At 41.5% G+C, this 12,073-nt stretch overlaps 1 protein-coding gene across 5 annotated transcripts in view; it reads right to left on the bottom strand.

The window, feature by feature from the left end:
• Positions 1-3,652: 3,652 nt before the first annotated feature.
• The window catches only part of REXO5 (RNA exonuclease 5), a 52,315-nt gene continuing 43,894 nt past the window's right edge, over positions 3,653-12,073 (bottom strand). For 4 of the 5 annotated variants that reach the window (XM_017534322.2, XM_037740558.1, XM_037740557.1 and 1 more), the window contains 5 exons: positions 9,538-9,630; positions 8,693-8,909; positions 8,318-8,502; positions 7,226-7,344; positions 3,653-3,922 (listed from right to left, as the gene is read on the bottom strand). In XM_017534322.2, coding sequence (XP_017389811.1) covers positions 3,841-3,922; positions 7,226-7,344; positions 8,318-8,502; positions 8,693-8,909; positions 9,538-9,630 — 696 coding nt within the window. In that variant the 3' untranslated portion in view covers positions 3,653-3,840. The remainder of the gene's footprint in view (positions 3,923-7,225; positions 7,345-8,317; positions 8,503-8,692; positions 8,910-9,537; positions 9,631-12,073) is intronic. The other variant, XM_017534324.2, reaches the window with a different exon arrangement.

Below are 12,073 nucleotides of genomic sequence, written 5' to 3'. Positions count from 1 at the left end.
AAAAAAAAAAAAAAAAAAGCAAACTAAAATTTGTAATAGTTTATAAATGGACAGTATAGTGAATCCATAAGATGCTCTTAAAACTTCAGTATGGAAAAGTACCTGGCTTCCCCACAGAAAAATGGGAAAGGATATGCACAACTCACTTAGGAAAAATAATTGACCAAAAACCTTCTGGGAAAAAAAGCAGACTGTCAATCTAATGCATTTTCAAATAAACAGACATTAAAAATACAATGAAAAACTTAAATTGGCAAAAATTTGAAATCTATGCTAGTAAACAGTAAAAGCCTTTTTGGAATTAAAAGCATGTATTCATACTCTTTAAGCCAATAATTTCACTTACAAACTTTTCCTAAAAGAAAGCTGCCAAGGATGTATGTGCAAGGATATCATTGGCAGCATCATTTGGGAACAACTTCAATGTCAAAAGGGACTGTTTTAGAAATTATGCCATGCATCAATGCTAGAATATTATACAGCTATTAAAACTGCTTTTGAATAATAAGTTTCTATCATGGAAAAATAGAATTGTCATAAAATATTGGCAGTCATTGACTCTGGATGGTGGGATCAGTTGTGATTTAAATTTTTCTGTATTTTTCAAATTTTCATTAATAGGTTTCCTTTATAATAGGGAAGAGGTTATTTACAAAAAGGGAGACAAAAATGAACAATCCCACTATGGGCAAAGAGACCAGAAAATGGGAGTAATGTGTTCAAAGCCTAAACATGAATTGTGTACAAGCCCTTGGAGTTGCTTTTCTCCTGTAAGGAGCTGCTTCTCCAGCAGCCGCCTTGGCAGCTCTGTGCTGGCTGCCTAGAAGGGTGTGGGAGGAAAAATGCACAAACGCACTTATGAATGGAATGTGTGTTTTGCAAGAGGCCAAGCTGGCAGCTTTGGCTTCCAAAAGGTGGAGCATCAGGCGAAAGAACAGAGTGTGCAGACTGAGGTCTCAGAGGCCTTGGGATGCAGGCCCATCTCTGCAGAGTTCTGGAGTTGGATCCTAGGGGGAGACCTCTAGCCCTACCCTTTCTCCTAAGAAAAAAAAAATGGCCTTGGCTATTCTTGGGAGCAAGAGGAGTGCTCTTGGTACAGGGAGATGATGCTTAGTAAAAAAGCATGTCATTTATTGAAGACTTAATCTTGTCTTTTCCTAGTTTAATACCCATAACCTTATAAAGTACTAATTTCCCCCATTTTAAAGGTGAGAAAACTGAGGCCCAGAGAGAGAAGATAATTCATAGTGCATTACTGTGTCATTTGCCACAAACTGGATCTTTTGACTTCTCAATAATCAAAAGTAGTTCTTTCCTCATTTTATACAGCTATGGTAATAGCCTCACATGAGGTTAAGTGACTTGTCCAAAAATACTTAGGTGTGTGTGGGAGGTGAAGCTCTGACCCAGGCCTGTTCATATCCACAGCAGGCACTTAATTTGTCTCTTAGGACTTGGGCCTCAAGAAGTAAACAGCAGGTAAGCTCCCACAGCTTTGGCATTCAGTTGGGCAGGAAGGAACCCAACAACACTGTCAGTTTCAAGTTGTTCTCAGGGCCTTGCAGCGGAAGTTGGCAGTTCACCTGGAGAACTTTCCTCCTAATGAAGGGACTTGAATCAAGTTGCAGTGTTTGATCCCCAGTCAAGCTCTGCAGCTCTGGTTCCATACAGGGCCAGGTTTTATAGAAGCTACATTTAAACTTTAATATAGGATCAGATCTTATGAAGCTACATTTACAGGGTTAAACACTGCTCCAACTGCCCAACCTTAAGAGTTAATTTTAAGTAGAATTATCTTTTTCTTCTTCTCCTGACAGCAGCTGGTAAGAATTATTTTCTGATTATAAAAGCAATGTATGTTGAATGTTAAGAAAAATCGAATCTACACACAGAAAAGCATTTGTTAAAACCTAATTTGTCAGTGCCACTAGCCACAGATAAATGCTGTTAACATTTTGGCATATAGCCTTGTAGGTTTTGATAGAAGTCTATGTATAGCTATGTACATTTTCTCCTACAAAAGTGGACTCAAACTACATGCTATTCTGTATCCTTCCAGACTTCATACAACAAATCATACACAGTTCTGTGAATATATAATCTCCTTAATCTGTAATCTGGGATACACATCATTATCCCAAGCACAGAAATGTTAAGTAATTTATTTAAGTTCACACAACTAATAATTTAAAAAGCTGGGATTCAAAGTCAAGCATTCTAGATCTAGAGGTCTATTGCCTCTTCTTGAAGATCTCTTTCACTGAAGATTTTATTCACTCTCACAGGCACACACACACACTTCAGAACCGGCTACCTAGAACTCCACTGTAATAACTCTGTGCTATCTCTTTCATTACATGTTTTTATGTAACTATCCTAGTACCCTAGGATAATGCTGTAGAAGTAGAATTGCAGGGTCTCAGTATACAGAGCAATCTACAAGGTTTTTGGGTATGATACATACTGTATGCCAGATTCATCTTTTCTGGAGGGCAGTTAATATCTCTACTGGTTTTGGAATTGGGTGCCTATGTCCCATGTCCTTTCCAGCACAGATTGTTATCAGTTTGAGAGTTGATTAAAACGCAGAGCACTGGCTTTTACTGAATTTCAAGTTTCCAGTTACCAGGGAGAGAGATGGTGTGATGGAGGCACCTTCTGGTGAAGGGTGGCACTGCAGCCACCTTCTGAAGGGAAGGAGGATTCCTAAAAGTGGCACGGAAGGGGTTTCCAGGGCTAGTTAAAAAAACTAAAAGAATCAGCCAGGAGCGGTGGCTCATGCCCATAACCCCAGCACTTTGGGAGGCCAAGATGGGCCAATGATGAGGTCAGGAGATTGAGACCATCCTGGCCAATATGGTGAAACTATCTCTATTAAAGATAAAAAAATTAACTAGGCATGGTAGCGTGCCCCTGTAGTCCCAGCTACTCGGGAGGCTGATGCAGGAGAATCGCTTGAACCCAGGAGGCAGAGGTTGCAGTGAGCCAAGATGGCACCACTGCACTCCAGCTTGGTGAGAGGGAGACAAAACAAAAAAGGCTGGGTGTGGTGGTTCACACCTATTATCCCATCCCAGCACTTTGAGAGGCCGAGGCAGGTGGATCACGAGGTCAAGAGATCGAGACCATCCTGGCCAACATGGTGAAATCCCATCTCTACTAGAATACAAAAAGTTAGCCAGGCATCAAGGTGCGCACCTGTAACCCAAGCTACTCGGGAGGCTGAGGCAGGGGAATTGCTTGAACCGGAAGGCAGAGGTTGCAGTGACCCGAGATCACGCTACTACACTCCAGCCTGGAGACAGAGGAAGACTCTGTCTCAAAAAACAAAACAAAACAAAACAAAAAAACTAAAACAATCTTCCACTCCACTGCCTGATGGACTTGCCAGAATTTTCATTTCAGTCTATCATTGTCCTTCAATTTTATAAGAGCTATCAATAAGAAAACAGTTTATCTTAAAGAAATTTGCTTCATAGACATCACAACTTTGACAAATTGCATAACTGACTGGTTTTCTGCATACAGAAATCATTCCTCCTGGTTTCCTTATTAGTATATACCACGTAATGGGGTACTACATGGAATGAGCACCTGCTACTGTGCCTCTGCATATAAACTCAATGACATAAACAATCTGTGGACATCCCCATACTATGCTTGAACTTTAGGCATTTATTGAAAACTTATACATGCCATATAAACAGATTAACTCTTTTAGCTGCTATACCACGTTTCCACAAAAGCTGTCTGCTGGTTGGAGAGGCTATAGCCTGACCACATTCTTTGCCATTGTCTGTAAGGGGTAAGAAATGGCACATGGAAACATGGCAGGCAGACTCATGAACAAAGGCCTGGGTTGGTGCTTTCTTCTTCCTCTTTTATTCCCATCAGTCCTAGGCCAGAGAGTGAACCATGAGTGCTGCAATAAATGAGAAAAAAAGTAGGTTTTTATCCATAAGGTTTAATGAATGGTTATAAATGCCTAGAGATTTTTTTGCAAGTATGTGTATGTGTGCCATCAGGCGAGGGCAGGAAGATTTATGGAAAGCTGCCTGCTGAAGGTGGTTTAATGGAAAAAGCACTGATGAGTCCCAGAGGCCTAGATTCAAATCCTACATCTACCTATTAAGAGATATGAGGCATATCTATAAAACAATGAATATATTTAAATTACTATCTCACAGGGATTTAGTGAAGAGGACCAACAATAGCAAACATACACTGAGCACTTACTACATGCTAAGCATTGTTCTAAGCACTTGTCTCATTTATCCTCAAAACAGCTCACTGATGCAGGTACAAGTGTTATCCTCATTTAAAAAGTAAACAAGCTCATAGACATTATATGGCTTGCTCAAGTCATACCACTGTAAAGTAACAGAACCAGGATATCAATAATAGCAATCTGTCATTAGAGCCCTTATAAATTGCTGTTAAGAATCTTAATCTTGGTTCATTTCATACTTTTGTAGCACCTGCTAGGTGCCAGTGGCTGTTTGAAAAATGTTAAAAAACATTAACTTATTTAATAATGCTTGTTGTAGGAAATCTGACATGGTACTTGGAATTTAGGAGCCATTCAATACATGTTAGTTCCCTGCCACTTTGAGGAGGTCTCTGAGGCAAAGCAGGCAGAAATGGGCAAAGACAAACACAGAATCTGTCTCCACCTGATATCTGAAATTAAACTTGCAAACACTAGACTTGTGTGTATGGAGAACTAGAGCTTCAAGGCAGGAGAGTTGCTCTGGAGTCAGACACACCATCAGGGTTCAAGTCCTGACTGTGCACTTGCTAGCTCTGTGACCCTAGAAAACTGCTTAATCTGAGACTTTTTCTCTACTTTGTTGAATAAAGATTCTAAGAACCTCAACCAAAAATGCATATGAAAGAATTTAGCACAGTACCTGGGTTTGATAAATTACTGTTGTTTTAAATATTAATTTAAGCACTACCAAAAATGTAAGGATTAAGAGGCGAGTCAAGATCCCAGCCTAAGGAAGCCTTCTATTGTTTTAGCTATTCATTTTTTTCCCAAGGTTTCCCAAGAGTATCTGCTGCCATCATAGACACAGCTGCACAAACAAGGCCCACAGAAGTCTGTCACACAGCAAGCTTCCACAACTTGGGGAAATGCATACTACTGCTGTGAGTTTGATCAGTATGTCTACAGAAATCAGAATGTGACTTTTAAAAGATAGGACTAGTTCAGGTTTCTTCACCTCAGGATTTGCTGCTTCCAGAGAGGTTTAATTCTCCTGACTTCTCAAACTTATCTTAGGATCTTTGTCTCAGTCACAACTTAAATGTTTTTGCCCTCTAACCCTAGCACTTTCTCCTCTGGCTTCACCCTTTGTGGGATATCTAGGAAGAACAATGATTTGGGCTACTCTTCACTTAGTTTACCTACACAGTGGCGGACTGCAGTCTAAGTATTCTACATTGGAACATGAACACCCAGCCCACCTACCACCATACACTGCCCCTGAGGAGCTATCCAAGGACAAGTCTGTCTGTTCCCCAGAGTCCACCTCTTAACCAAAAAGCTTTTACTGGCAACTTGTGGTCACTTTTTACCCTGTTCCTGTTAGCTTACCCATAAGCCTGTTTAAAGTCTATTGGTCTAAGATGTTTTCTTCCCCTCAATCTAAACACCTAATACTTGTTTCTGCTTTTCAGAGAAAGCAGTTCTTTCAAGCTGCCCAGCAGGTAGACCATCCCCCTAATGGCCCTCAGATACATGTTAAAAGAACTTTATGCCAGGATATGAATTTCTGATCCAGCTTCAAGGCCAGAGGTATTCATGCTCTCTCAACTCTTACAATGTCAGAATCTTTTTTTTTTTTTTTTTGAGACAAGAGTCCCACTCTATAGCCCAGGCTGAAGTACAGTGGTGCAATCTCAGCTCATTGCAACCTCTGCCTCCCGGGTTCAAGTGATTCTCGTGCCTTAGCCTCCCGAGTAGCTAGGACCACAGGCACACACCACCAAACCTGGCTGCGTCTTTGTTTATTTGTTTGAGATGGAGTCTCACTCTGTCACCCAGGCTGGAGTGCAGTGGCGTGATCTCGGCTTACTGCAACCTCCGCCTCCCAGGTTCAAGTGATTCTTCTGCTTCAGCCTCCTAAGTAGCTGGGACTACAGGCATGCACCACCATACCTGGCTAATTTTTGTATTTTTAGTAGTGATGGGGTTTCACCATATTGGTCAAGCTGGTCTCAAACTGCTGGCTTCAAGTGATCCGCCTGCATCAGCCTCCCCAAGTGCTGGGATTACAGGCATGAGCCACTCCGCCTGGCTTTTTTGTATTTTTGGTAGAGACAGGGTCTTGTCATGTTGCCCAGTCTGGTCTTGAACTCCTGAGCTCAAATTGTCCACCTACCTTTGCCTCCCAAAGTGCTGGGATTATAGGCGTGAGCCACTGTGCCCAGCCAGATGTCAGAATCTTAAGAATTTTTTTTAAATTAACACATCCAAGGTTTACAAATTGTTCAAATAAGCCACTGTCTTCTTTCCCTTCCTCCTCCAATATACAGTCATTCATTTAGCTGCCCACTCACTCATTCCAAAACTGCCCATCTTTATGCTTTAAGATTTAACATCAATTTTTCTTTAAAGAAAGGGTTTACAGTTAAAAGGGTTTGAAAATTACTGATTTATTCCAAATCCCTCATGTTACTGAAAGGAAATTGAGACCTACAGTGGGGAAGTAGCTTGGCCACTTGTGAGAGGAGATAGGTGATTAAGCTGGAACTAGACTCAGTATCCTGCTCCAGTATTCCTCAGGCTTAGAATCAGCCAAACGGGCCCTGTTATTTCTTAAAGCAGAGGTGTCAGTGGGGTAAATGATATAGAAGGCAGGAACACAATCCTCATATGTGGGGAGGTTACACCTAAGCCTTAGGACTTGTTCTGAGGCTTTACTTTTTTTTAACTCAAGTGGAGTTAGCAGCTACTTCTTACTCCAGAGAGGAGTAAGAAGGACATAAGACCCCTGGTTTTAACTGGGGATAAGCTATCTCCTTGAGGGACCAATAAATGTAGTTATGCAAGAGCATATAAATGTGAAATGGGAATACAATGCCTGTGTCTTAGAACTGTGAGAATTAAAGAGACGATTCATGTAAGGAATGTGCCTAATATCAGGAAAAGGCTTTTTCTCTAAGAACAGCTGAAACCCAGGGGACATAGTCCTGAAGGGATACCCTTTCTAGTACTTACCTCTTGGTTCCTGGCAGTAGGATGAGGCAGAGTGTGCCCGGGCACAATGTGTTGTAGAGCTTTACAATCTTCTGGCCCCAGCGCCAGGCTGCTATCTTCGGATGGTCCACTTTCAGAGTCTGGGATCAAAGCCATGTGTCAACACTCAGCCAGAACACTCTCTGGTTACCTTTGGAAGGGCTGTAACACTCTTCCTCCGGCTTTAAGGCTACGGGATTCCAGTAAAGGTTCCAGACAAATCCCTTGTCTAATGCTGGAGCGCACACTGCAGGTTCTCTGCTGACCCAGTATCTCCAGGCCTCCGAGTTGGTTTAGGACTTCATCAGGGGAGGATGGCTACTATCCTTTCCTCCAGATGGGTCTTCTAGAGCCCCAAAGAAGGGGAGCCACATTGCTGATGAGGGCTCTGGTCTTGCTTCTGCCATTAAGTCTCTGTGATCCTGGGCAAGTGACTTACCAACTCTAGCCCCTACTTTTTATCTGCTAAGTATGAGAGACTAGACTAAGACAAGGTTTCCCAAGCTTCAACCATTCACCTTCTACCTCTACCCTTCTGCTTATGTATCCCTCTAACATTTTTCCATAAAGTGAGTTAATTTCTTCCTTAGCCTTGTCTAACTAATACCATCCACAAAATCATAGGCTCAATGTAGTTGTTGTATACCTTAACAAGTATTAGCAAAACAAGTCTATTCAGATGTTTTAGATAGAATAAAAAGACAAGTCCATAACCATAAAAGTGGAAACAAAAAAAAGACCATCTATGACAACCACAATTTATCTTGTGTGTGTACCACACTTTGGAAACCCTAGACTAGATCACTGAGTAATTATCTGGCTCTCTGACCTCCTGCCTTGGTCCCTCAAAGTCCCTTGAAGACCCGGAAGACTAAAAACCTAAGTTTAGCAAGTATGGAGGGGGCAAAAGTATGAGAGATCTGGGAGAAAAGGAGATGTGGCCAGGACTAGAGGAAGCTGCAAAGTGAAATAAGACCAAGGCCAGGACAGAAAAAAAAAAAAAAGATTAAAGGATTAAGTGTCACTGAGTAGAACTCTCCTGACACCTTCTCCAAGACACCTTCACTCACTCACCTGCAAGGCCTCCTGTTCCAAGCGGGGAGGTACAACGCGAAGTCCTGGGGGACTTGATTCAGGTGGTAAGCCTCTGAGCCAGGCATGGAGGTGCCTGGGGGTTAGGGCATGCCTGCCTTTCAGCTTCCAGTCCTTGCCTGTGAGAATGTTGAGGGCCCTCTGGGCACTGCCAAAACTTTTGAATTCTGAAAGTAAGAATGCCCACCTTATGTTATTAAGGGCCAAAAAAGGCGATCACCATCCAAGCTGCCTGGCCAGGGCCATGGGAGAAGGACAGAAAACTCCTGCCCTGGTCCAGCCCAGGAGGGGAATCTTCCCTTCTCTGACCTCAACCTGTTTCCTTCCCCAAAGCTACATTCAATAGCATAGACTTACTCAGGAAGCAGTATTTTTTCTGCTTTCCATTTTTAAGATCTTTAGGCAAGATCACAGCTTCCAGGCCAAGAAAGAGGCGGGGCTCCTGCAACAGCTGTTCTTTGAAGGTTTCACTCACTCCAGAAAGATATAGAGTGCCTTGATTTTCAGAATCTCCTTGCAGCTCATGCACGAGGGTATCACAATCAAGTGTGAGCTCTGTCACAGGCCTTTGCACCTAACCATGGAAAGTTGGTATTAGTTGTAGAAAATCAATTTAATTTTCAGGCCTGTTGGATACTAGCAAGTATCAGGTTGATGCAAAAGTAATTGCAGATTTTGCCATTACTAATAACTTCATTTTTCAGTTTCCTTCCTTTTCTGTAAAAGGAAACTAAAGATAACTGTCTCACTGAATTATATTAGACTTAATTGATAAATACATATATATATTTCCATGTAAATATATTCTCTTCATTTTCCTGCCTCCAACCCTTAATGAAATTTTGTTTATGTGCATAAGAAACTTCACAATACCATCATTTGATCTCCCTGAAAGATGAAGGAAAGGGCAACCACAAAGAACCACCCAGAATAAGCCATTTGGGGCTTAAGTAGTAATACAGAATACAAGAAAGACTCCAATCTAGCCTACGATGATTTCTGACAAAAATGAAAGCTGTTATGTCTTCAGTCACTGCCAGTAGGAGAATGTCAGACTTGGCTGAAGACTTTTCATAGTAAAAGTCTTGTGCCTGAGCCTCTTGAGGGTGTTTCCTATATGTCCTCAGACACTACAAATACAGGCTGTGGTAGGCCAGACCTGAGCAAAGGGGGCTGCTTTTGGCTTTCTCTTGTCACCCTACCTTGATGCGGGTACCATCTAGCAGAATGCCATCCAAGGACTCTATGGCCAGCTGGGCAGCTTCTAGGACTTCATACTGTATACAGAGATGAGGCTGCAGAAAGATGAAGATTTCCTTACCATTGCTTTCCAGCTCAAACTGCTGAAGGGGCTGGGGAAAGGATTCAAACTACTGTGGCCAGAGCCACCAGAACGGATGCCTTTGCTGTGCTGGGCTACACAGGTATTGACTATAAACTGTCAACTTTAAATGGAATCATCAAAGTTCAAGAACTAGCTTTCAGACAATAACTAACCTTTGTCATTTAAAAAGGAATTACCCAACAAGCTTTTCATAATGTTTATTATGCATCACTAAAGTCATCACTGCAACTCACAAGGAGAGATTCCCATTTGTCTGTTAGCTTAGTTTTAGACACGTAGCTCTCCTATAAGCTTGTGGGGATAAGTTCTTCCACTGGATAGGCTACATCTTCAAATGGTCTGCTTTTCTGTTTGGTAACTCAGAGTAACTAAATATTTGTGATTATCTGAGCTATAGCACCAGTAAAAGCCTTCCCACAGAAAAGTTTCATGACATTGGATTTGGCAATGGTTTCTTGAATATGACATCAAAGGCAGGCAACAAAATTAAAAATAAATTGGACTTCATAAAAATTAAAACCTTTTGTATATCAAAGAACACTAACAGTAGTGTCAAAAAGTAATTCATAGAATGGAGAAATAGTTGCAATCACATATCTAATTAAAGATTAATATTCAGAATGTACAGAGAACTCCCACAATTCAACAATTAAAAAACCAAACAACCTGATTTAAAAATGGGCAAACATTGCAGAGTAGCTGGAACTGAAAAAAATAAGAGAAAAAGAGCAAACAGGTGAATACACATTGCCTATGATATTCAACATCACTAATCATTAGGGAAATACAAATCAAACCCAAATGATATACCACTTCCCATCCATTAGGATGGGTATTATTAAATAAAATAGAAAACAAGTGTCAGTGAAGAGGTGGGTAAGTTGGAACTTTTGTTCTTTGATGATAGGAATATAAAATGGTATCGCCGCTGTGGAAAATAGTGTAACCGTTCCTCAAAAAATTAAACACAGAATTATTATTTGATCCATCAACTCCACTTCTGGGTATATGCCCAGAAGAACTGAAAGCAGGGACTTGAACAGAGATATGTAGAACCATGTTCATAACAGCATTATTCGTGAGAGTCAAAAGGTAGCAACAACCTAGGGTTGGTCACGGTGCCTCGCACCTGTAATCCCAGAACTTTGGGAGGCTGAGGCGGGCGGATCTCTTGAGTCCAGGAGTTTGAGATCAGCCTGGGTAACATAGAGAAACCCTGTCTTACAAAAAATTAGCCGGGCATGGTAGTACACACCTGTGGTCCCAGCTACTCAGGAGGCTGAGATGGGAGGATTGCTTGAACCCAGGAGGTTGAGGCTGTAGTGAGCTGTGATCACGCCACTGAACTCCAGCTGGGTGAGCAAGACCCTATCTCAACAACAACAACAACAACAACAACAACAACAACAAAGGTAGAAACAACACAAATGTCCATCAATGAATGAATGGATAACCAAAATGTGGTATATACATGAAATGGAATATTACTTTGCCTTGAAAATGAAATTCTGATACATGCTATAACATGAATGAACCTTGAAGACATGCTAAATGAAATAAATCAGAAACAAAGGGACAAACATTGTATGATTACATTTATATGAGGTACACAAAGTAGTCAAATTCATAAAGACAAAAAGAAAAACTGATTATCAGGGGCTGGGGGAAGGGGTGATAGGAAATTACTGCTTAATAGGAAATTTCAGTTCGGGATGATGAAAAGGTTCTGGAGATAGATAGGGGTGATAGCTGCAAAATATCAATGTACTCAATGCCACTTAAAAATGGTTAAAAAGGTACTTTTTAGGCCGGGCCTGGTGGCTCAAGCCTGTAATCCCAGCACTTTGGGATGCTGAGGTGGGAGGATCACCTGAGGTTGGGAGTTCAAGACTAGCCTGACCAACATGGAAACCCCATCTCTATATATTAAAAAGAAAAAAAAAAAGGCACATTTTCTGTTATATGTATTTTACTCCCCCGTCCCCCAAAAAAAGGGCCAAGAGAAAGACTTAGAAAGAGGTTATGTCCCTTGCTATACATTTATCCCCCAAACTATCTTCTCAAATACAAAAACACAATCTTTGTATTTGTATTTTTAGCCATAGAAAAGCTATTAGTAAAAGATTTGGAAGCTGGGTGCAGTGGTTCATGCCTGTAATCCCAGCATGTTGGGAGGTAGATTACTTGAGGTCAGGAGTTCAAGATCAGCCTGGCCAATATGGTGAAAGCTTGTCTCTACTAAAAACACAAAAATTAGCCAGACATGGTGGTGCACACCTGTAGTCCCAGCTACTTGGGAGGCTGAGGAGCGAGAATTGTCTGAACTGGGGAGGCAGAGGCTGTGGTGAGCTGAGATCACACCACTGTATTCCAGCCTGGGCTGGGCCTCTGTC

This window comes from Cebus imitator, unplaced genomic scaffold (genome assembly GCF_001604975.1).
Source record: "Cebus imitator isolate Cc_AM_T3 unplaced genomic scaffold, Cebus_imitator-1.0 Scaffold85, whole genome shotgun sequence".
NCBI lineage: Eukaryota > Metazoa > Chordata > Mammalia > Primates > Cebidae > Cebus > Cebus imitator.
The sequence above is the reverse complement of the archived record's forward strand: the minus strand, read 5'-3'. Positions and strand labels throughout refer to the sequence as shown.